Source organism: Stegodyphus dumicola, chromosome X1 (assembly GCF_044657685.1).
Source record: "Stegodyphus dumicola isolate Sdum_Otavi_A_Nest chromosome X1, ASM4465768v1".
Lineage (NCBI taxonomy): Eukaryota > Metazoa > Arthropoda > Arachnida > Araneae > Eresidae > Stegodyphus > Stegodyphus dumicola.
In genome coordinates, this window is record NC_140780.1 from 240,237,521 (window position 1) to 240,264,988 (window position 27,468).

At 31.4% G+C, this 27,468-nt stretch overlaps 1 protein-coding gene across 4 annotated transcripts in view; it reads right to left on the reverse strand.

The window, feature by feature from the left end:
• Nucleotides 1–27,468, reverse strand: part of SWIP (strumpellin and WASH-interacting protein) — a 228,808-nt gene that overhangs the window by 160,990 nt on the left and 40,350 nt on the right. For all 4 annotated transcript variants that reach the window (XM_085807262.1, XM_085807263.1, XM_085807261.1 and 1 more), the window contains 5 exons: nucleotides 26,717–26,784; nucleotides 14,777–14,902; nucleotides 8,342–8,566; nucleotides 5,182–5,299; nucleotides 4,956–5,083 (listed from right to left, as the gene is read on the reverse strand). In XM_085807262.1, coding sequence (XP_085663388.1) covers nucleotides 4,956–5,083; nucleotides 5,182–5,299; nucleotides 8,342–8,566; nucleotides 14,777–14,902; nucleotides 26,717–26,784 — 665 coding nt within the window. The remainder of the gene's footprint in view (nucleotides 1–4,955; nucleotides 5,084–5,181; nucleotides 5,300–8,341; nucleotides 8,567–14,776; nucleotides 14,903–26,716; nucleotides 26,785–27,468) is intronic.

Consider the following 27,468-nt stretch of genomic DNA (forward strand, 5'->3'; position numbering starts at 1 on the left):
CTTTAGCGCATATAAAACTTCTACTTACAATAAACAACTACCACGTGCGAATAAAATGCGAGTTAAAGAGAGATCATAAATCACGCCATTCGGAAACATTTAGTTCCCCGTTTGTTTATATAATCAAAAACACGTGTATGTGAGTCATGTTTCTCTCATTTCGAGTAGAAGGTCTAATGTACATGTATCTGAAACCATATGGACATACAGTGCCATCTTGTGGCAGAAATTATAGTTTGAAAAACATTCCAGGACGCTGGCACAAATACGTGACAGTAGATAGTAAACGAGAAAATGCTCTGTCACGCCTGCGTGTCGGCCGGTAGGTGAGTGTGTTCGTTGCTGGCACGTAGACGTGACAGTCGCCACGAACGGGTTAGTCGAGGCTTTCAGCAGATAAATAGCAAAATGACAGATTACGTGTTTCTGAAGAAATATCAGATTCTGAAAGTGATTTTAGCCATTTTGAAGACAGTGACAGCTATTATGAAAGAAATAATGAATATGAAAGTCTCATTAACCATTCAAAATGCTTGTCAGTGGTGCAAAATAAGGTATGAAAATATTCGATGCCTCCTGCCTCATTTCTTTCTTCTGACAAACCAGAAATGACATTGAACATGGTGAATACTGCAAGTATTTTGGATTATTTTGATTTTTTATAATAATTGAATACTAAAAATGATAGTCCAAAAAGCAAACAGATACACTAAAGAGTATATGAACAAATCTGTTCCTAAAGATAAATCATGGTGGGGAAGTTTCACAGCATATGAAGCAACAGGAGATTTTTCTGGTTATTTTATTTGCTCTATGTCTTTTTAGATTCATGAAATTCATCAACCATGTTTGCATAATGTCCATATTATGATCCATAAAACCGAAGTTCTGATCCATACAAACCTTTAAAAATCATTAGATAGTGTTCATACCATCACATCAGAGCTGCCATAAGGCTCATATTCTCTACTGTTGCAGAGAGAAGTTCCTGGCTAACATAATGTTTTGCTCCAGGCTCCCTTAAACTACAAATGAATTTAGAATCAGATGTTAAACTGAATATAAATCCATAACTGAGTCAGAAGCCCACTTCCGATACTTTCTCAGCAATTATAGTTGCAAGAACAGCGAAACACTTATCATGAATAAAGGAACATACACGGTGTTTCATACTGAATGGGACAAAATGAAAGCATACCTGTGAACACTGTAATTACTCTGATAAATTAAATTTACAGTGAAACTATAGTTATCCAAATTTCAATAGATGCTCCATGCGTGCATCAATGTATTTCTATAGATGCTCCATTCACAAAATTTTGTGAAGATAGATAGCACTTATCATTTTAATTTTGTGGGTGTGCCCGAAGCTGGCACACTCAATGAATAAAGCTTCGAAAAGAGTGTTGAAATGAGCATTGCTGAGAAGCACGTAAAAGAGTAAGAGATTTTTCCTACAAGTAAAAAAAACTAAATTCTGAATATTGTAGCAGATTTTGCATTATCAGGGTGTGCCATGGGCAGGTCTGCTACTCTACACCCCCTAAAAAAGCTCTTCTTGGTTATACGATGATTGTATGCATGTGAATGGGGGAAAATGTAACTTGGGTATATGATATTTACATTTCATATTTACTATTCTTCATCTATTTTCTTTTTTTTCATCTATTTTGTTCATGGTGGTACTTTTCAAAGAAAGTGACACCACCTTTGAAAAAGCACAACCCGATATTGCATGTTTCGCACATATACCGGGATCCAAATCAGATTCACTATCTGAAAGCAATTCATGTACCACTTTCAGTGCTTCAGAAATGGTCAGCCCTCTCCAATCCATTTGGAAAATAATTTAAAATCCGAATATTACTAATATGACATCTACAATTTGAAATTATAAACTATAAAATAAACATCTACAACTCAAAATTATTAAACGTAGTGCTAACAAAACGTATTTGAATGAAAGTAAAACAGATAAAGAGAACCGCTCTAGTAAAAAACCAAATAGCTAACTGACAAAACTACCTGACCCTCAGAAAATCACCCCAACAATTTCTCAGTTAAAAACCAAACCTCCCCTTCTCCTCCCCCCAAAAAAGAGAAAAAAAAGAAAGAGAAAAACAGGAAATGAAACGTACATGTGGACCCACCTTTCTGTTTTGAAAGACCTGACTCATGAGCTGCAGAGAAACAAAAGATACAGGTTTTGGTCTTGTCCTAGTCTCAGAGTCCACTCTGGGCACACCTGATGTTCACTGTTCGATTTTAGGCAAGATTTCAAGCAAAAATTTAAAACTAATATAGAATAAGGAGATTAGCATACAGCCAAAAAGATAACATAAAAATATCTTTTGAAACAATTCCTTTCATATCCTAAAAATATTGGAAGATTCGTTTGAAAAAAAATGGTCTTTAAAAATTAAACATGGCTAAAATATATGGACTGGTTTGTCTTGGGCTGCCATCTACTATAACTAAAGAAAGTTCAGAGTAACCTATAAATCATTTTTGATTCAATTTTTCTCTGTGTACAGAAGGAAATTTTTAGGTGTGCCACAAAAGGTTAAAGGTCATTCATCAGCCAAAATGTTTGTGACCAAAGCAATTTTGCCCACAGAAGTTAATGTAAGAAAGATTAATTCATTCCTGAACCACAGATGCTTGTTTATTTATACTTTACAACAGTATTTTATGCACAAGTTTTAACCCCAAACCAATTAAATTCATTAAATATAAAATCAAACAGATGAACATCATATTAAACAGATTAGATAAAAACTTGCTTTAATTTTATTGCATCTGTATGAAAAAGAGTAGACAGCATAAGTGATAAATGAGGTAAATGTTATTGTTTTGATAAGGCAACTCCTTCACTTTTTCTCTGTCATTAAGCATTATTTTTCTCCCTCTGAGACTCACTAAGCCTCCATTTCACTCAAAATTTGTCCACTGTGATTTGATGTAATCTAAGATTTAAAATATTTCTGAACTGAGACATGGTATTGTTGCACAAGAGGAAATCCTTGCTACGGCAGATAAGTTCCGACTCCAAAATCGAGCTCTCATTCCTAAATACACAGATTTTGTTATCAACACTGATCAACCAGGTAAGTCAAGAATTCTTATTTGTCTGCCTCAAACGAAATACTCTGTTTAACGGCATGTATAATAAATTTACATGCATATATTCTCTTTCCAGTACCAGTCAACATATAACTGAACCCTGGAACATTTAGGGGTAAAAACGGTTTTTGTAAAAAGAAAGGATATGAACAAAGTAACCAACTCATATATAGCGCAATGTGCTATATGCTATTGCCTAAAGTATACATATGCTTACAAGAGAATACTGTCTCTTTTTGACAGAGGATTCAAAAAATGGTGGATGAATACACAGCAAAATACAAGAATGTCGGCATCACTTCTTCAAAATCTGGAAAACTTACAATAGCATTGTACACAAAATTTTTAACGGCTGTGATGAAACCTTACGTACAAGAGAACAAAGTTCTTCTGCTGAGTGACTCGTGGCGAGGACAAATCCGCAATTATATGATGTACTCTTCCAAGATGAAGAAGGATTGCCATTATGTAACATCAAAGCAACTCTTAAATGTACCCCACTGGTACAACCCTGTGATCTATATTTTTATCGTCAGGTTAAAAAATACCTTCCCCCGGGTATGCTGGGTAATGACCCGCTGCAACGGGCAGCTCGAGCGACTGGTGGGTAGCAAATGACAACCAGTGCCGTACCAGGTGATTGCCTGGGCGGTGCGCCTCCCTCTCTAAGGGACCAGAAAGGAGGTTGAACCTCCGAGTCTGGTTCTAAGGAGTGGGGGGGGACCTGTAGTGCGATTAAGTTCGCGGAGCAGGGAATGCCAATTATTGTTGTTGTTGTTCATCATCAATTATTCGCGGCAATATTCGGTAACAAGCTACATTAAGCATTATTTGCTTCTAAACTTTACAATGAGAGAGAATGCTTTATGAATGTCAATCAAGTATGTTTTTCTATGGCGACGTTGAAACAATGATGTGGTTGTAAAAATGCGGCATTTATAATTAGTGCTAGATGCAGAAATAATTAATTCTTGTTTCTACGATAAATATCACCTTGACACATGTAAATCATCCAACATCAATGAATAAAGTTTTGAATTTTAATGTACAAAGTCTTTTCGTATGCACTTTAATTACAATCCCTTGTTGAAAAGTCCGAAATCCCAATTTTTTACCTTTTGCATATAAATAAATAAATAAAATAAGTTATTCACCTCTTTGCTTAGTTGGAAAAAGATTAATATAAAAATTTAGAAAAAGGAAAGAAAGTCTCCACACGAGGACTCGAACTCACGATCATCGAATTACTAGTCAGAGCTCTTACCGCTATGCCAACTACTGCTTGACAAACACGCTAACGTAAATGGTTTATACAGTAAGAGGAGCCACTTCAACTTTTTTATTTTCTAAATGCTTGGCCATCTGGAGTTCCCACTTCGAGTACTTTCATTTCTAGCCAAGCCATGCATGTCCTATAAATTTGAGTAAAATCAGTGATGATGAGTAGGAAATATCCCTTGTCAGAGAAATTGCACTAAGCAGTTGTTCTGAAATATTTTTAATCTGTGATATGGTTCTTAAAGAAACTTCGAAATAATAAAAGGCTATGATGATTTAATAAACACTAAAATCAAATTTTAAACTGCAGAAGTTCATGAGTGTATTCACCGCATTTAAAGTATCTGCTAGGAGTTTGCATGATGTGATGTCACTATTTGCATATCAAAAACAGACTGGAAAAATTGCTTTTGTTAATAATTATGTTCTTTTAGTCATTACATAAAAAATAAATCTGACCAATTTATTGCTTTATACTTTATTATAAGGATAACTTCAGGCACCTGTTTAATACTAAAGATGAATTTTTTTTCAATTAAGGTTTCTAAAAATACCTTTTTATGTGTGTCCCACAGAGATTTAAAGAACTTCTTATCAATGACACGAAACAAATAAAAATGTAAAACAAACAGACAGCAGATATCAGGAAGCTTTAGCCGAGCATCAAATTCATTAACTTCACCTAAATAATAATAAAAAAAATATTAGTACTGTTCCTAACATTACAAATATGAATTAAATATTATTCACTGCATTTATGCATACACAAAATATCTTTACCTAACTTTGGCTCCATCACTATGAACTGATTCTTAATGTTAAGAGCAAATTCTTCAGCAAAAAATTTATTCTTCGACACAAAATTTTTCTCATCATCAAAAATTTGTTCAACACATCGCTGGAAAAAATATCATGATTAGAGCCCAAAAAAATAATTAACTGTATCTTAAAAACACAAATGTAAATTGTAAATTTAAAGTAATGTGCATATTTATAAATCAGATTAGTTATAATTATCAGATTAGCCTTGGTAATTGTAGTTTACAAATAAATAAATCTTTGATTTCCAATTACAACAATCTATTAACTGTGTCTCAATCAACCAAACTATCTTTATGAACTAAGTTATGAATCACTTGAAGAAATAACTGTAAAAATATAGTAACATTAGAAAGAGTATAGCAAAAATCAGGAACATTCATGAATTTTATTAGTAATGGATCTTTTAAAGCCTTTATATCACTAATGGGTCATTTAACGATCCTCCTATTGTGCAATATGCCTTACATGTTTTAAAAATGAAAGCAGTGCCGACTGACTACTAATTTGGCAGCATATTTCAAAGGATAAGAGGATGACATTTAGAATGGATAAATGTACAAAACAGAGAACCAATTTTTGAAGTTTTTAATTACAAAGAAAATATTCGTAACATAAAGGCAAAGAACAATAAAATTGTAATGATGTAGAAATGAAAAATGTGAAAATTAGTCAGGCTGAGGTCTTGGTTAATTATGATTATGCCAAAACCCACAAAAGCTCTCTGCTGAAAGTAAGGTGTGGACGATTTTTTAGGGGATTTGTCCATGTATGCACATAACATATGCAGAAACCATGAAAACATCCATGCAGCCAGTAAATTAGCAGCTGCTGGTATTCTGAGATCTTACTGTTCAGAAACTAGTAGCCACTGATAACTTCAGCAAAACTCTTTAGTATTTAAAGCAATGTTATGATGCTTCTCCTATGGATTAAAAATCCTCCTATTGATTCTCCTATGGATTAAAAATCCTCCTATTGTGCAATATGCCTTACATGTTTTAAAAATGAAAGCAGTGCCGACTGACTACTAATTTGGCAGCATATTTCAAAGGATAAGAGGATGACATTTAGAATGGATTAATGTACAAAACAGAGAACCAATTTTTGAAGTTTTTAATTACAAAGAAAATATTTGTAACATAAAGGCAAAGAACAATAAAATTGTAATGATGTAGAAATGAAAAATGTGAAAATTAGTCAGGCTGAGGTCTTGGTTAATTATGATTATGCCAAAACACACAAAAGCTCTCTGCTGAAAGTAAGGTGTGGACGATTTTTTAGGGGATTTGTCCATGTATGCACATAACATATGCAGAAACCATGAAAACATCCATGCAGCCAGTAAATTAGCAGCTACTGGTATTCTGAGATCTTACTGTTCAAAAACTAGTAGCCACTGATAACTTCAGCGAAACTCTTTAGTATTTAAAGCAATGTCATGATGCTTCTACTATGGATTAAAAATTGTTGATCAAAAACTTGCATAATCATGCAGTAGTTGATATAGTTATAGGATTACAGCAAAATAAAGATTAACTTACATTTTCATTTAAAAAAAAAGTCTCATAAAAATGGAAAGAAATTTGCTATGATTTCGCAGTCTGCACAAATTTTAATAGGGTTTTTCCCAGTTTTTTTAATATATATATATTTTGTCAGAAAACAAAAATTCTGTATGAATTATTTGTTACCTACAGCAAACAAATTTTATCTGGTAACAAAAGCATGGATAATATATTAATAACTACACTCGTATACTTATTTTCAAATTTACAAATAATCAGTTTCAGAAAAAATAGTTAAAGAAAAACTGGCATGAATTAAATTTAGTTTCTACTAACCAAGTTTTTGTTTATATGGGGTCATTCACATTCCCAATTACCTAGGAAGATTTAAGTTCTACCCTACTGAGAAACTGTTGGCTTGCTGCAGCTGTCTTCCATCAATGCACTAATTGGCTGAAAACAAAACTGCAAACCATACATACATTTTTCTGTCCTCTTGTAATAAAGGGAAGTTTGTTTGTAAGCGGTACGTGTAATTTCTATGCTACATACAGCCGAGATGGAAAATCCAAGAACTAAAATTTCATATACACCTTCTCCAAAAATAGGTTGTTTACACTTTAAAAAATTTTGATTTAGAATTCATTCATTTTCAATTTTTGAGTTAGAATTCATTTCATTATGAAGTAACAGACATATCACATATATCCTTGCTTAGCTATCATACAAATCAGTGTGAAATTTAAGCCCTCGGAATCATCAGCTAGATCAGAAAACAAACATCCAAACAAATGCCAAATCTTTAACAAAGGTGATCATTTCATCATTATGTGCTTCATAATTTTAAATTCCAACACTGGGGAATCTAGGTTTATAAAGCCTTAAAACTTTCATAAGTGATACAAACCAATTCTTCAGCTTTTTTTAAAACAGGAATGGTAAAAAATATCAATTTTCTAGAAAAAACAAAAAAGGCAATTTTCTAGTTTTTTTAATATATCATGTTACATTTTCACATGCACAACACGATGCACAGATGTTACCTGGACATTTTGTCTTTTATGAATTATGACTCTTGGAAACCAAGCAACATGATATTCTAAACTTCATTCCTATGTTCCACAAAATATATAAAATTTCCCACTTTCTGGACATGCTAGTTTACTTTCAATTATTTTTTGCCCCCCCCACTTCCCCTTTCCCAACACTAAATATGAAACTTTCTTTCCTCTGAATTGAAATTCTGAAATTTCTTTCCTCTGAGTTGAAAATAAACTTTCTTTCCTCTGCGTAAAGAATTGATATTTTACAAATTATTAATAACTTGAAAAAACATTTTGAATAATTTATGATTTAGTATCCTTAATTTTTGTTGCTTTACTTTCTTTTCACAGTACAAGCTTTTTTGAGGGAATTTTCATATTAGAACACTTCACATTCACTTTAAACCAGCCACCCCCTCCAGCATGATATTTTTTTTAATATTTCAAGATATTGCATTTTGTTTAATTTTAAGCCATAAGCATATTTGATTTGGCCTCGGGCTTCTAAAATGGTAAACTACACAAGAAAGTAAAAGGCTAAAATACAAATAAAGTATTTTGATTACATACCAAAAATATACATCCATCCAATAGCTGGTTTTCTAATTTTCTCATCAGCTTCTCAAATGGTCTTAACTTCTCAGCTGTAAACCCTAATTTCGATGGATTGTGATGTATTGATACCAACATTCTTTTATATTGAGTCCAATGTTCTCGAAGGGTCACTTGCCCATCTATAATCTCATCTAATGTGACTAGAGCAGTTAAAAGTGATCCCAAGTGCTTATAAACAGTCTAAATGAATAAGAAAATTTACACTGAAATCAACTAATAATAAAATGAAAATACAGAATTATTTTTGATTAGAACCTTTTGTACAGAAAACATGGTACAGTAGTGCCCTTGCAACTGCAGATAATAATACATTCCAAGACTTACTGCAATTACATGAAAATGTGCTTTCTCTCACAGACATGGGAGTAAAGGATTCTGTTACTTTAGCTTAATTCTCAAAAGACAACACAACAGTGGAAAATACTATCCTCATATAAACTTGTGTGCTGCATAGACGGTATAGGTGTTAAGGGAGCTTACTGTGATACTGAAGGGCCTGGGTTTGAATCCCACAGAAGACATGTCTATAATTGCCCATCTCTTTACAGAAGGTAATGGTGGCCCACCTATCAGGTACTTGCACTATAAAATGGCCACTACTACCGGCATTAGTAGTGCTCAAGCCTAAGTTAGCTAAGTGCCCATTGATGGAAATATATATATATAATCTCATGCAAAGTTCTGAGGAATGAAAAATATAAAAATCATGCTTTTAGTCAAAGGTCCATACATCAATCATTCATTTTGAATCATACGTGCATTAAGACAATGATTAAGACAGAGCTAATTGGAAGAGATGGCATTGGCTACATTAAGGCTACTGAATTTCACATTATTATATCTAATTCTTGCTAGTGCATAATTTGAAAGTTAGAAGTCATTCCTTTCATTTACAAGAAGCTTTATGGGGTTCATGATTAACTACAGATACTGAATCAGCAGATACTGAGCACAACTGTACAAAGTTTTATATGAAACTCACAGATTGACTATACTTAGTTAAATTATTACAAAAAAGACACAATGGCTATCTGCGTAAGTAGGGAAGCCTTCATGAAGTATTTTCCAAGTGAACACTTGTATTCACATTAGATATGAGGAAAACCAAAAGGCAACTGCACTGTTCAGTCTCTCGGAACAGAACCCCTGATTAACTACCAGTGTTTCACAGCTTAAGCCAATTAGCTGCTAGTATGAAACATACATACTAACAGCATATGGCAAAATACACATTAACCTAAGCTGATAGGATTACTTACCTCAGCCAAATATGATATATTTATTAACTGGGGTGCATATCTAAAATGATCAAGGCAGAACATATATTAATGATATGTTGCATTTAATATAAGACATACCTTCTTGTCAGCTATACCTTTGGTTTTAAAATTTAATTGATAAATGAAATCGCAGGATGAAAGGAAGAATTCAGTCATCATACTATATAATACACTTATAATTACATTATTTAACCTTTTCCCATGGGCTATAGGGTCCAATTTCGAATGTATTTTGGCCATTTAGTCACTTATTTTAACTGAAAGGAACAGAAAAACAAATCGACAGGGTCTTGCACTTCCTAATCCATATTAAGGAGTAAATTTTAAATCTTCATAGTTTACTGAAATTTCTTGAGACACATTTAAAGTAGTGAACGTGTGGGACATATATGTCCCAACCCCCAAGAAAAGGTTAAATACTAAGTAAACTACATGGGTAATTATCATACACATAAACTGCATAACTACTGCTGATTTTAAGCAAAATCTAGCCTAGAAATTACAACTCAGGTCTGCATACCCTATCATAAGTAGCACGGCAACGTCATAAGGACATTGCAAACTGGTCCGAGAGGTTGCAAAGTGGTCATGGTAACTTTTACGATGTCTTTACAACGTTACGAAGATGCAAAATATTTGCCGTTGCATCTTGGCAATTTGTCAACGTCGCTGCAGTGTCATGATATGACCGCTTTTAAGCGTGGTCATTTTGGCATCTTTTTCATAGTTCATCAGTGTTACTTTTGAAAAGAGACTAAATCTGCCCTTTCAAGAATCTGAAGACCGCATAAGATTTATTTTGCAATGTTTCATTACTTTATTTCATCTAAATATATTAATTTAAGGTAGACTCATCTAATGAAATATAAATTTAATATATAAATACTTGAATTATTAAATTTAATTAGTACTAAAAATATGTGCTAAATTATTGTTAAAATAATTAATACTTAAAATATCTTTTTATAAATATTATAGCAAAATATTTAAAAATGAAAGTAATCTATAACGTAAGTTATTAAGTTATGCATTTTATATATTTTAAAAAATCATATTCTTGAAATCAATGCAAATCACATGTTAGCAATTATTTTACTGCTGAAATATGACTTTATTTATTATTTCTGAAGTACGGACAAATTTATTTGAATTAATATGCTGACATAATATGAAACATTTTTACCGCATGCAGATCAAAAAGTACAATTTTCGTGAAGATATGATTGTGCGTAAAGATGTATTCACGATTATAAATGGGGCGATTTTAAAAATTACGAGAAAACGTCCAATGTTAAAAGACGTTGCATATCCATGCATATTTAAAGGCTGTCCAAAATATCTGACGGAAAATTAATGGAAGAGGAGAAAGAAATGTTAACACTTTTAATGTAAAATGACAAAATTAATGGCTTTGATAAATTACTAATAAATGTTGACATCAAAATTAGGGAAACTGTGAACACAAATACGAAATTCATTACCTATAAAAGTTTTGATGAACTGTTTGTTACCCTTTTGTCCATCTTCATGCATTTAAAAATGCTTGATTTAATCCTAGTATACGGTACACTCAGGACATTACAAATTACAAATGTTTAGACATTACAAATGTTTTAGCGAGCCCGATAAATATTTTTTTTAAAAATATAATCTTGTGAACATTGTTCATAATTCTATTCAGTTGAAATAATTCTTCTGTGCCATTTAAGAAAGATTCTATTAAATTATCAGAAGAACCGTCTAAATGTTTAATGACATTGTATAAACCGCTGAAAAGTTGACTAAACTGCTGTTCGAGAGATTGACATTCCATGTACATATTTACTAGATGATTATACAAACGAACATCTCAGGTCGAGCCTTGCGCACTTTGGTTAGCTGCCAAATTCGAACAAGTCAGTTAACGACTCAATAATTTCAAACTCCTTTTTATTTTCAGAAATATTTTCTTCACGGTTTTGTAATTCACCATCGGAATTAAATACTGGAGAGCTTCAATACAGAAAGAGAACGACGTACAAAAAATATAATGACGGCAGTTTATTTTGAATTGAGGAAAAATCTTCGTTGTAATGCCGAATTTCTGCTTATTTTGTTTGTGAATATCTGCTTGTAACGTGCTAACATCGTCTATAGAGTTAAATAGTGTTCTGTTTTGTTTTATACTTTGCCATGATTAAAATTATATTGTGGTTATCCAATTTTCAGTGGCTACAGCAGTTCAATATTTGGATACACGGATTATCGTTATATTTGGATACACGAATTACCGTTATATTTGGATACATGGATTCGGTTATAGCATCCTAAGTGCTATAGCGTATATCATTCATATCAATCAATTATTGTGTTCATCATACAGGTTGGTGCTTAGACTTATCGAAAAAATAGTGTTAAGGAAACATTAGCATTAAAATGAAATATTGTAATCTATAATTATGCCATACTTAATTGTGTAGTATTGAAAACACTAAATATTTTTTTTATCAATTGCAAATTGCAGTTTTATTACTTGTTGTTTGGTATCTATTCCTCCAAACACTGCGTAATTTGCATTTTTTTAAATATTGCTGTTATGTATGTCTATTAGATTATCTCAATAAATGAACGTTGGAAATTAGGTTTTGTTCTTTATCAAATTTAAGTATATTCATTATACTTAAATAAGTATATTAAGTAAGTCATTTAAGTATATTAAATTCCATAATTTAAGTATATTCTTTGCTTACATTTTATGTGCTTGTGATAACAAAGCAATTCATAATAAATAGAAACAAAATGTATCATCGTGTGCTATTTAATGAAGAGCTTACTTTAACGTACTTAGCTTACTATTGTCTACTATATTATTTAAATTATTTCTGTACAGTATCAAAAGGTTGATTATAAAAAGTGCCTGAAATGATTACTGTAATCTAGCACTATTCTAAAATGTAGAAACTAAAAATAGGTAAATATATTTACATATGATCGAAAGAATTTGTGTTAAGAAACATCAGCATTACTAGTAAATACTGCAATCCACAATTATTGCACTTTTAATTGCTTACTATTAAAAAAAAAAATCTTTTTTATTAATTGGAAATTTTAGTTCTGTTACCTTCCTACTGCAATTTATACTTTCAAACACTACATGTTTTTTCTTAAATAGTGCTGTCATGTATGTTGTTTGTTAGGTTATTATTTCATTTTAGATATGAATATGGGAAGTTATTAGATTTAGGTATATTTTTGATCACATTTATTTTAATATTTTACACTGTCTTTTACTTGCATATCTTGGAGATATAGTAGTATAAGTGGAGTATAAGTTAATGGTTATATTTTTTACTGTGAAACGCGAATAAATTTATACTTGACTTCAGGTGAAATACTAATTATGTTACCTTAAGAACCACTTCCTAATTTATCAGAAACAGGGGCAATTTTCAATGCCTCTGAGATTTAACAGAAATAAATGTGATAATGCTGTTATCAGAAACGCTCTTTTTTTTTACCCACATATGTATCTTTACTTTTATTTATGTCTAATTGAGTTTTATTTACTTAAAGCCTACTATTAAATGTTATATATTTATAATAACCACTTTCATAATTACTCTCACTTAAGGGGGGAAAATGATGAAATCTTAAATAATCGTAACTTAGAATTTAAGTTATTTAAAAAATATAATTTAAAGTACTGAAAATAATGAAAGCTATTATTAATTATGCATATTTAGTCTAAAGAGAAAAAATTGTATTATCTTCTGGTTTTCAGGCATTGATAAAATATTTAAACTTTTATAAAGATACAAGATAAATACAAGGAATACAAAATTTTAAAAAAGAAAAATATATTAATTATTAAGGTTATTTTTTTGCATAAATCAATATGTAACACAAGGACATAATAAGGACATTTTCACAACTGTTGCAAAAAGGTAGAAATTGGCAAACATTTAGGTGTCTTTAAGATGCGATACAATGCTTTCACAACCAAAATATCACCTGCAAAAGACGCAATAACGATGTCTATGCAACAAAAACTTCATCTGCAAAGATGTAATAAAGACATCTTTGCAATGGTTGCAAAACAGTGGATGTTCAGGGACATCTGGGCGTCTTAAAGACAATATATTACAACATCCACGACGAGTTACGACATTGCTGTACTACTTGGGAAATGATATGAATGCACGACTGCCGACGAGTTTCAATCAACAACCGCTATTAAAGATGACGCATTGCAATGTTTTTGCAATGACATCCGCGACAAGTGCTACTTGGGATATTGGTCACTGGAAAACCCCCCAAAAAAACAGATACTAGAATGCTCGTAAAGAAACAGATAACAATGTCAAACTGACTTTTCCCAACTCTATACTATGGTAAAATATTGCATTTACTAGTTAGCTTACCTTACATTTTAATCTGAATCAAATAAATTCTAATTAGAACCAAACTCTCATCACATAGGCACATATATTTTTATTTCTTAAAATGTATTCTAAAATTTAAGGGGGTGGTACTTTTGAATAAATATGGAATTACAATTATACATTTCTTCAATATTCCTGATTTAAATTTTAACAAAAATTTTAGATTAACTAAAAATTGAGCATAAAAGCTTTACCAAGAAATGAAAGGTTTATTAGAAGCAACACTGGATCATTCTATTTTGCATATTCTGCAAGTATTCATTAAACAAAAAAAAAAAAATTTTTGATCAACAAAACTGTGACTTATCAAAAACTAATACCTGTATAATTTGAGGAAACTGGGACCCAAATTAGAATACCCAACAAATTAATTTTAATACATGTTTGAAAAAATTTTTTTTAATATTAAAAGTCAAAAAGCGTCTTTTATTTTTTAAAGTTACTTTTTTCTTCCATTTTTTACTGTATATCTAATTACTTTTCTTTTATGATATAAAAATCTGCAAAACTAAAATTTTAGGACAGTTTGAATTTCAGGGTTTTGCAGGTTTAAAATCCATAAAACTCTAAATTGTACACAACCTCGGGTCCCAAGCAGTATGCATTTTTTTATACTCTATTGTAATTTCAGAAATAACTGCTCAGTAAACACAATCAAAACTAATTTAAGAAAGCATAGTACATTTTACCTGAAAGTGAACATCAGTAACATCAATTACTGCAGTTTCATTTTTACCACCACAATACAAAGCTGATAATTGATGAATCACATTTTTCACTACAAGGTAACAGCGTTTCACAAAGCAGGAAAGTTCCTATAAATATTATTATTCATTAGATTTGTAATCAGTGACTTGCAAAATTATAATTTAAACTATAATATTTAACATACTGCCCCTACATTAACCAGAAACTAGAGATAAGCATTAAGTAATACTGTTGAACCAATGATCAATTTCCAAAACCATCCCCTTGACATTGTGCCCACACACAGCCTCAGTAATTACATAACCTTGGCATTTTGTGTGTGTGTGTAGATTCCAATATCTACTGAGCATACAGAAAAAAACTTGTATCTACTTAGAAATCTTTATTCTTTAGAAATTAGAATAAAGTTACTTTACACATTTCCAAAATTGATATTTGGCCAGAATGAGAAAGAAAGCAATAGATTTGGATTATAACAATGCAATGAAAAAGATGGCTAGATGACATTTACAGAAAGCCAAATCATAAAAGTTATTGTAATGATAATCTGTGATCTCAATACAGCAGTGCCTCTGATATAAATTCCTACTGAAAAAACAAGTAGCTTAGAAAAAAATAGATCCTTATGCCCCCTCCTGATTTAAAAAGAAATCTTGGTGTCTATGATTTTTACTGATAATAGCTATGCTTTGAGGATGTACCTTCGAGGCACGCAGACTGGAAAATTGATGTCTATAAATGTGATGTAAATCAGAAATTCAGGCCCAATTGAAAGCCCCAATTAATGGAAAGCAGGTAAAAATTAAACAAAGCAGCATTTGAGGTTCATCAAGGCAACAGATTTTGCATTATCAAAATACAAAATAATAGCAACATTAATCAAACTTGACATTCCGTGTTTTGAAAATGTAGACTCAGTAAAGATAAATGTCCTGAAAATACACAGAAACTAATATATATTTTAACGCAGTTGCCCTGATTTAAGACTGCTTCAAATACTTTTCTACATATGACACTAAATTTTGCAGTCTTTCCAGCAGTAAGTAATAAACAGCCAAATTTAATTCTTCAGCAGTTAGAAGTGTTGTCCATTGCTGTAGAAAAAAGATGTTAAGATGTGCAGATGTTCTTAACTATGTTGAAATAAGTGATCAAGATAGGTTAATTCAAATACAGCATATTTTTCTGCATTCGTTACTGTTTTGTCAAGCTGGGAAAACATATGATGATGCAGTAATGTTGAAATCCCCATCTCAAGCCATCAAGAGACCGTCAAGGGAGCAATCATCTCAAGCCATCAAGGGAGCAATAATTAACTGACTTTTGTTTCTGTTTAAAAATTTGACAGGGCAATCTTCCCACACTTTAATTATTCATCTCCTTGTTGTCTATCGTAAAACAAAAGCCTTATTTCTTTCCTAAAATTAATTTGTCCAGTAACCCTTACATTTAAATTCAGCCCCCCTTTTTTTTGGCCTTTGGCTTAATTCCCTGCAGTACATGTATTTGCAAATCCAATGTAATTGTTACTTTTTGGGGGGCTATACTTTAAAAGAGAATTGTGAGCCAACTTCTTAGAACTGAAAACTTTGTAATCCAGATGCAAAACTGAAATAAGCTTTGAAATACTTCATTGCCAGACCCCCTTTTGCTTTGACATAAAAGACTTCTTTGGCTGTTGATAATCTCATAATCCATCTGCCAGTTATTTATCTTGTAACATATGTCCTGTCATGGTTTTGCATTATGAAATTTCTCATTAGCTAGCACATGATAAAAGCAACATTTATCATAAAGAGCCATGGAAATTTCAACAATGTCCTTCTTTCTAATTTTTATCTGGCAGCCTCATGAACTTACTATCGTAAACTGCAATGGTTTTCACATTTGACTTTATTCCTCTTTTTTCTCTTGTATAAAGACTTCGTTCACTTTTATACCGTTAATAAAATATGCAAATTTCACAATTTAATCATACAAGTGCACATTTCCTTAGAATGATAAGAGAATCTGAACTTTCGGAACATCCAATTACCTATTTTTTTTTTTTTTTTTTAAATACATGCCTTTATAAAAGTTTATTTTCAGTTTTAAGAGTTTTGATTTTCAGTTTTGTGATTCGTTTTCAATCAATCTCTTGTACTCTTTTTCCTTGAAAACCATCTTGAAAATATTACTTCATAACCCCATGATCCAAACAAAAGTAATAACAATCAATTAAAATAATATAACGCAATAATAGTTGCATATTGATTGATTCTACTATAGCATACTGCTTAGTACTAAATTTGCAGCACCAAGAAGGAAATGCCACGCAGTTCTGAAAACAGGGCAGACTAAATGTAGTTAAGAGGTTAAAATGATCATATTTTGAAGTACCCGCCATTAATTAGCAACATGTAGGGAGGGCTTTAATAATATAAAAGTATAACTGAATGCAAGTTTTTCTTGCCATGAGACTTCAGATCTTGCGTCTAAGAGTCCAGTGACTCAACATACTAAATATCACCCCCTACTTAAAATAAAGGACAGCAGAAAACTTGAACTCAGAGATGTTGGTTTATCACTGCAGCAGACTGCTACTCATTTAAGTCAAAATGTCCACTGTCCAATGATAACAGCAAGTAGTAACAACAAGTTAAACCCTGCTCAAACAGAATGTTGGATTACTAAAGAGGTACATAATAATCCTTAAACTGCTGTTAACTTGGATAATCTTTGGAATTCAGCAGTTTATACACAGACCATGAAAATACATTTCTGCAATACCGAGCCAAGATCCAGATAAAGAATAACAGGCATTCAACTAATCCCAAGCCACCATTTTTTTTTTCTTTTTCAATGGTTCCCATGATTTACATCAACTAAGGAGTGAAGGCTAAAAATGAAAGACTGTTTGTGTCTTCAGCAATAAGACTCAACTGTCTCAAAAGCAATAATAATCTCAGATCACTATTTAAACAATATGAGCAATTCCACCATCAAGCCTTTATCAGAGAATGCCATACTGGTCCTGCTGCTGATATAATGGTATAAGGACAGCATAATGCTTAGTGTCTCTCTAGTCTTCCTTCTTGGCACACTGTTTAATCTGACTGCAGAGTTACAGGCATAATTTTCAAAAGCAGTCCCAGAAACCGTTTTTCAACAATCCACCAGAACTTCATTGATAAGCATGTGAATGCATGTTCCTGACTGTGTTTCTTTGTATGGCGGTCATATTCCATGTACACTGAATTATCCTTGCATGGTGGTCATATTTCACATACAATAAATTAAGATGCTTTCAATATTTTGCTCCAATTTTTTTTTATTATTATTATCTGCATGTAATTAACATATCTATCAATCCTCTGCAAGAAATTTTATGTGGAAATATGTTTTAATTGCCAAAGAGGGCATAAATCTTTCGTGATGAATACTTCTTGTTCTTGGATCTGGCAGTGCCAGTTGAATGCCTGTTAGACTTGAATAAACCTGGAAGTTTGAAACCTGATTCGAATGTTCATTTAACTTGGTGATTTGTGTGTGATTTGAATGAAATAATGTTTCTTGAGAGCCGGTATAACATGAAATCTTGATGGTTCTATTATATTATTTTACATTTTTGGCGCCCAAAAGTTGAGCATGAACAGTTTTTTTTATTTAAGATTGCAGTGTCTTTTCATGTTGAAAAATTATTCCTTTGCACTGAACGTGGTAGGATAAACATTCAGAATACTTGCGAATGCTTTTCTCTTGGAAAGTGAGTTTATAAATTAGGATTAAATCACTGAAGCCTGCAGCAGGTAAGTGAATAAAATTATTTTTGTTGTTATTATGGCAGATGATATTGTTAAATTGAAAGCTGCTAGAAAAACTATGAGACAAGCTATTTCTAAAATAATAAATGTTTTACAACCTGAAATTAAAAAAGACATTTGGGATAAGAACACGGTAGAAGAAAATGTGTTTTTACTTACTTCTAAGCAATCTGCATTGAAAGAAATTAATAAAAAAATACTGTGTTTAAAAGTTTTTTAAAGTGTTTAAAAGGGGATGAGTACGAAATTGAAAAAAAATGTAATATTGTGTTAGACTATGATGAAAAAATGAGTTTATGTATTTTTAGGGCTAAAAAGAAACTTAATTTAAATTCTCAGTGAATATTGAAAATGAATCACCTGGTAACCACCATACTGCTGCCGTAAAAGTTGAAAACAAAACTAACATTCGTTTACCTAAAATTTCAATTCCTAAATATTATGGTGATCCTAGTTTATTTTTGGAATTTTATAACTTTCTTTTTTCTTTTCTTTTTTTTTTTTTTTTTTTTTTTTTGAAATGCTACTGGTAATAACGAGTTAACAAAGGTCAAGAAGAAAGCCGCAGGACCTGCTTTAAGTGCAGTATCTGGGTTCGCACTATCTAATGAAAATTATGACGCTTCGATAAGTTTAATTAAAGAAAGATTTGGACGAACAGATTCGGTTATATCTTCTCAGATGAACAAAGTCTTGAATCTTGAACCGGTTGAAAGTTTCTCCAATGTGAAAGCACTAAGAACACTTTACAATTCCTGTGAAATCAATATAAGAAGTTCAAATTCATTGGGTATTGTCCTGGAAGCTTATGGGACCCTTTTAGAACCTGTTATTTTGAAGCTTTTACCAGACGATATGAATCTGGAGTTTAACAGAAAAAGAAACTCTAAACAGCAACATAACCTAAAAGAACTTCTCTAATTCATTAGACTGGAAGTTGAGAGTCAGAAATCTTCTAATTTAATAATAAACTCAAGGAAAAGAGACACAAATTACGGTGTTTAGCAACAGAAAATAATTACTTAAAAGAGGCAAGCACTCCCTACTGCTTCGGCATTAGCCACAGTGACTAAGCCATATTGTTTTTTTCTATTGTAATCAAAATACACATGATGTAGGAAAATGTGAGAAAACAAATGAAGAAAAATAGAGCAATATTTATTTAAAAAAAAAAAAAAAAAAAACAATGGACGTTTTTGCAGATGTTTTAAGAAAGGCCATGTATTGCCTAGATATAAGGTGAAACTTCAGCCTTGTGAGTTGTGCAATGGTTCAAATCATAATAAGTTTTTTTGCAAAAATACTGTTCCTGAAGCCAGTTCAGATGTTAGACAGAAAGTCGTTACAGTATCAGATTCTAGCAGAATGTAGTTGCATCCCTGTTGTTTAACTCTTAAGACTGTTTCTGAGACTGCTGATAAAGGTGTGCATTTACAAACTTGCACTATTTATGCTTCACATACAGATAATACTAGAAGGCGAATAGTAAAAATCCTAATTGATGGTGGATCACAGATGTCATTTATTAGATCTGACTTAGCTAAAGAACTAAAATTAAGGATTTTAAGGAAAGAAAGGTTATATATTTATTCTTTTGGATAGACTAATGAAATATAATGTTGTTCAAATTACCCTGAAAAGTATACACTGCCCTAATGACTCAATCACTGTTGAAGCTCTTGTTACAGATACTATTTCTGAAGTGATAATAAAAATTCCCTCCAAAACATTTTAGAAATATTAAAATCACAAAATTTTAAATTAGCCGATATTGGTGAAGCAGATGAAATAAAAATATTGTTAGGATCTGATTCATGTTGGGAAGTGCAAACAGAAAAAAAGAAAAGAGTAAGTAATAAATTATTTGCAGTATCTTTCTATATTTGGTTGGTCCTTGGTTGGATCCTTGGAAGGTGATTAGTCCAACACCTGTATGTTTATAACTGGTGCTTCTCATTGCTTGAAGGAAGATAATAATTCAGTTAATGACTGTTTGTGAAGGTTTTGGACTTTGGACCACTCGGGTTTAGAGGAGAGGGAGAATCCTGATGATAAATCAGTCATTGAGAAATTTGAAAAAGAATTGTATTTTAGTAATAGTACATATATAGCTCATTTGTTATGGAAATCACATCGTGAAAACTTGGGTAATAATTTACAAAATGCCATGCAATGTCTAGTACCTTTGGATAATAAACTAAAAAATGATGAATGGCTTAGGGTGAATTATGATAGCATAATAAACAGTTAAAAAATGAAATAATTGAAAAGTGTGAAATTGAAAGTTGTGACAGTAGTAAAATGTATTACATGCCACATTCACCAGTGGTAAGAAAAAATGTATCAAAAGCTAAAGTCCGTATCATTTTTGACATATCTTCGCAGTGTAACAATGGAGTATCTCTGAACAATTGTTTGATGCCTGGCACAAATTTGAATCCTTCTGTTTTGGACTTGATATTGCAGTTCAGACAATACAAACATGCGTTCTCAGCAGATATTGAAAAGGCCAGATTGGAATTTCTGAAATCGATAGAGATGTATTACGGTTTTAATACTTTGATAATAATTACAATTTAAAACATTATAGAATGACTCACGTTCCTTTCGGTGTATTATGTAGCCCTTTCATTCTGGCATGCACTATAAAAAACACATATAAAAAAAACAGTGCTAGAAAATCCATATATTTTTGCGATGTTGAACTGTTTGATCTACGCAGATGATGTTATCTATGGGGCAGATTCCGTGGAACAGGCTTTTAAGTTAAGTACTGGAGCCTATTGCACGCTTAAAGATGCCGGAATGAATTTGCGTCAGTTTAGTACAAATTCAGAGGAACTCGAAAAAGTTTGGGATGATTGTGGTATAATTAAATTAGAAAATAAACTAAATAGCTTCTTAAAAGTATTAGGGCTTAACTGGTGTACGACTAAAGATGTAATTTCCTTGAACATAGATAACTTGTGTGAAACATTAAATAGTTGTAGAAACACTACAAAAAGAAATATATTAAAGGTGACTGCTACTATTTTCGATCCAGTAGGTTTCCTGACGCCATTTGTATTACATGCAAAATTGATAATTTGGCAGCTGAGTTTAGAATTTGACGATGAAACTCCAAATGAATGCAAGCAGTTGTGGTCCAAAGCAGTTGTGGTAAAATCGAAAAATTAAAGAAATTTGAAATTTCTCGAGAATGTTTCCCTAGCAAGTTGAAGCAAAATAAAGATACTAAACTGCATTTATTCTGTGATGCATCTATTAAAGCGTACAATGCAGTCGCATATTTTAGAACAGTTAAAGAAGGGCAGGTAGCATTCATTATGGCAAAATCTAGAATTGCCCCAATAAAACAAAAACTAACACTTCTATAGCTAGAGTTGTTAGGAGCATTAACATCAGCAAGACTTGCTAAAAATTTAAAACAGCTGTTTTCAATTCATGAAGAAAATATCTATCTGTGGACTGACAGTATGATAGTGGTTCACTGGATTCATAGTGCTCCTGAACGATGGAAAATGTTTGTAAAAAATCGAGTATCTGAAATACAATCATTAACTTGCCCAAATAACTGGAGACATTGTAACGGGAAGTGCAATTCAGCGCACATTTTATCTCAAGGATGTTCAGCCGAATATTTGTTGTCTTCAAAATTATGGCACTCTGGACCAGATTTGTTAGTTGAATCAGCGAGTGCTTGGCCTAGTAAATTTATTGCGACAATGTAATTTTCTGATGCTGAATTAGAGCGGAAAAAGTGTATAAATGATACCACAATACTACAGTCTATTGCAGAAAAATCTAATTCTCTGTTGAATCTCAAAAATTATGGTAAATTATTATTACTATTAGAGTGACTGCATGGATATTTAGATTTATTTACAACCTGAAAAATAAAACTGACAAGAAAACAGAACCTTTGATTGCAGCAGAACGTTTTGCTGCAGAATTATATTTGATAAAAAGAAGTGCAATATGAACATTTTTCTGATGAAATTAATAGTTTAAAGTCTGGACAATTTATTTCAAAAAACTCAAAAATTTATGAACTAAATTCTTTTCTAAGTGAGGAAGGATTTTTGTTAGTAGAAGGAAAACTACAAAAATCATGTTTAGGTTTTCATGAACAGCATCCTATAATTACTCCTTCAAAAATTCATTTTACAGATCTACTGGCACGTGATGCACATGAACAAGTTCTTTGCACAGATTTAGGTAGCACTCTCATGTTCCTCTGTGAAAAATACTGGAAAATTAGATTCAGACAAAATGTAAAACGTGTTATAAGAAACTGCGTACTGTGTCAGCGTTATAACTTCCAACCGATGGAACAAGGTCATAGCACCATTACCTCCATCTAGAGTTAGAGTGCTAAGACTATTAATCTTATGTGATAGTATATTTCTTACTGAAAATGTAATCTTAATGCTATTTAAAATACTGTATATTTAATATTTAAAGTTAAAAATGTATATATTAGAAAATTCTAAGGTTGTAGTAATGTATAAGTGTATTTAAAATTTAATTTAATTCTGAAAAAAAAAAAAAAGACAGGTTTCTTGTAATAATTCTACTATTTTAGATGGATTATTGAAATGTTATTTGTTTAATATTATCTTGAGTTGTAGACATTCTTGATTTAAATTCCTCATGCTTGAACAGGAATGTTATGACAATAATCCTTGATGAAAGAAAATATACTTGATATTCTTGAAACATATGGTAAGTTTACATGTTCTTGATGTTTATGTGACATTTTCTTGATTGCAAAAACTTGAATTTGTATTGAAATGCATAATTCCTGAAAACGTTCATGTATCACTGATAATCTTGATTATTCTGAACTACTGTTCAGCCGGGAAGAAATTTTATGTGAAAATATATTTTAATCGCCAGAGAGGGCATAAATCTTTCATGATGTATACTTCTTGTTCTTGGATCTGGCAGCGCCAGTTGAATGAGTGTTAGACTTGAATAAACTTAAAAGTTTGAAACCTGATTCGAATGTACATTTACCTTGGTGATTTGTGTACGATTTGAATAAAATAATGTTTCTTGAGATCCGGGATAACATGAAATCTTGATGGTTCTATTATATTATTTTACATCCTCAGAATTTCAAATTTTGATAACCTTTCCTTCTTATTACTGCCATATCAATGCTGAGCAGTGTACATGCTGAAAACGTGAAGAAAGGAAGAGGTTAGAAAACAAATTTTCAGATTACTGCATCTCCCTAGATGCAGAGATGCACACTCTATTCTTATATGCTAATAATCTCCTTTGAATACAGATTATGCAGAGTTTTCTACATCTCAATTAAAAGCTTCGATTACAATTTATTTCAACTATTTTGATCATCTATCCTTAAGTGGTTAGATACTTTTGCACAGAATTCTTTCAAAAATTGGTTTAAGACACAACACTAAAATCAAATTCTTGATTTTCACTATTTTCATTAAAATTAAACAAATTTCAAAATGTAGCATTCTTTTTAAATGTTCATTTGCAGATACAGTCTGCTAAATTTAAAACATTTCTTTTTAAAATTTTATTAAGTAATAATTCATTAAACATTAAATTTCATTGATCTCTTACTTAACAGATGTAAAGTACTATGTAAAAATGAAAAGAATCCTATAATTATTTGTGAAAGAACAAAGCAATGTAGCTCCAAGTTTCCAAGACTGCAAGCATTGTGTTCAAATAATTCACTTTCAACAGACAATTGCTCCTCCAGAATACTATGATCCTCCTTGTAAGAGCCTGGCTGAGCACTGAACTCCAAAATTCCATCTAAAAGTTGGTTAAATTTTTTTGTGAAATTCATATATGCCAGCTAACATTTAAAAAAATATTTAATTTTCAGTGTTTAACATTTCATGTGGAATGCACCTTTTGAGAAAAGAAACATTACAAAAAGGGAATGCCATCTATGCTAGGACAAATTGAAATGACTCTTTGGGTCTTAAATGATTGAGAAATTCAGCAGCATAGTTTCAATAATTACATACTGGAATAGCCACCATTTTAATTTTATGAAGCTCTTCATTAAACAGCTCATTTATTCAAGAAAAGTTGTTACAGATGAAGGTTTCTCTCTTTTTCATTACCAATTGGACATTTTCCAAAATGTTCTGTTCTTCTTAATGGATATCAGTATATTAAAAATGATTATAATCAATAAATTGATTTTTTTTTCTTTTGTTAGTTACAGAATAGCACAGGTTCCTCACTAGTTCAAAAGACTTTCTATTCCACATTTATATGCTTAATAAGGTTTCAATCAATTTCCAGATCAAAGCACCAATTGCAACACTGAATAACACGGCAATCAACCAAAGACAAACCTGAAAATTTTTGCAGGAAAAAACATGAATTTTACATCTCAAATTAGCAAATATATTAATACTCCAGCTTTTTTATTTATTTATTTATTTATTTTTTCTTTAAATTTTTTCTTCAGCTAATTACTCAAAAAGGTATCATCAATCAATGAATTATGTTTCTTTGAATTACATGATTAATGGTTCCAATTTCAACCCACTTGCTTTTACATGCACTTTGCCCAGCATTCATTTCTCATTTTCTCAAAAGACAATATTCAAATTCCTCTATACTATCTTAAAATACTTCAACCTTTAGACTTGGGCAGATTAATTTTTGCTTTTAACCCTTTGGGTAAATTTGATGTATCAGTACATCATGCATTTGTTTGGGCAAAGATGCACATGACATTCTGATACATCATTGAAACTGAGATGAGAGTTAGTTCATTCTGGTTTATTTCAAAGTAATGTTTACCTGCTGCAACAGAACACATAATTTCAGTAGTTTGGTGAACCTTGTTTGGAATACACAACCCCATAATGACTGAGAATATATTTTATCAAAGTGATGATTTACAAGAGACCACCTTTCTTTTTTTTCCCCCAAAACTTTTTCTATTATTTGTCTAGCATACCTGTTTGTTTCTTCTACTATGATATTCCAAAAATCTTCATCTAAACTTCATTTAAAACAACTAATGCTTTAGGATTATCACCTAGCCTTTGCAGGCACAAATTATTGATTGCAAATACTTCAGAAAACCGTTTTACATCAGGTACATTTTCTTCCCAAATACATTCATCTAATTTTTTTTACGAAAAGATTCACTATCACTGCTTGATAAGCATGTCTTTTATGTCTTGGGATAATTTCACTATCATTACCACTTTCTAATTCAATATATTCTTCACTTTTATTTTGAAATTTGCCTTTAATCTCTTAAAGGATCATTATAAACTTCTTCATCAGATTCAAGATCACTATTTTCATTAAAGCTGTTGTTATTACTTTGATATAACATGTTCTCTATTTCTGTCATTATGGTGTTGTATATCACAAACAAGGTTCCACCAAACTACTGAAATTATTTGTTCTGCTGCAACAGATACACATTACTTTGAAATAAATCAGAATGAACTAGCTAACTCTTGTCTCAGTTTCAATGATGTATCAGAACGTCGTGTGCATCTTTACCCAAACAAATGCACGATCTACTGATATGTCAAATATAGCCAAAGGGTTAAATATGCTCCAAATGCAAAATATGTGTACCCAAAGGGTTAAGCAAAGATAATTCTTTATTATTCCTCATTATACAATAATGTTCTCTTTCTTTGGAAATTAATTTCAAACAATAGACTGGATTATTAATAATCCAAATTACACAGGTTATCTGCTCAAGTTCAAAACTAACTTTGACTTAAAGCACGTCAGATGAAATGAGATACACGATACCTCTATAACACATTTCTCAAAAAGACCTGCAGATCAACAAATTTTATGCATCTCGGTTCCTCAAAGACACTACAATCACAACTGCTTATGACTTGGCTTGTCCAGAAACTTAACCAGAACTCAAGCGCTTACAAAGTCAGCCTCTGTAAAACATTAGATGGTATATACTACAGAGCTAATTTTACAGAATAAAATTGAATTTTATTACTTACTAGACCTTTCCCATCTATGATATATTTAAAACCAATAATTACTAACTTATATAAATATATCGCTTAAAATGATGTTTTTATACTTTTCATTACATATTACTTTAAAATAAGCTAATACCTGCATAAAAGGAATCATCCTTCCTATATAAATATGAGCTTCACCATCTACCAAGGCAGCAGGTGAATCTAAAAAAAAAAAAAAAAAAAAAAAAAAAAAAAAAAAAAAAGATTTGCATGAATAAAAAATACTGCAGTCAAATTAACATGAACATATCTAGTTTATTGCAAGCTTATATAATCTATATTAATAGCAATGCCTTAAGGCAAGTGACTACAATCAAAATATACAACAAAATTTTGATTTACAATCAAAATATATTAAAAATATAAACAAAAAAAAATTGGGAACCACTTCCTGTTCAAATCTGAAAGTAACATTCAATACCCAACCATATAGTTATGAATATAAGTTGATCCATGTGTAAGCCAAGCCCAAAAACTTAAAATTTGAATTTCAAATTATATTATAAATCCAGCTACACTCTGTCCAAAATTATCTTTACATGTATAAAATTACAGATCTCTTAAACTCTCAGAAACAGTTTAATGAATGGTACATAATATCATAACACATAAATACACAGGGGAAAAATTAAGAGCACTGCACATGATATGATATAAAAAAATGCAGCATGACATATCAGAAATGGTAACAATATGTTATAAAGAAGATCCAGAAAAAAAAATAAATAAAATGGAATGTGATCTCCTCTGACCTCTACACACATATCAAAACATGTTTTCATGCTGGCAATGTGCTGACATTATGGAATCCAAAGGTAGATTGTTTTTCGTACAAACCAACGATCA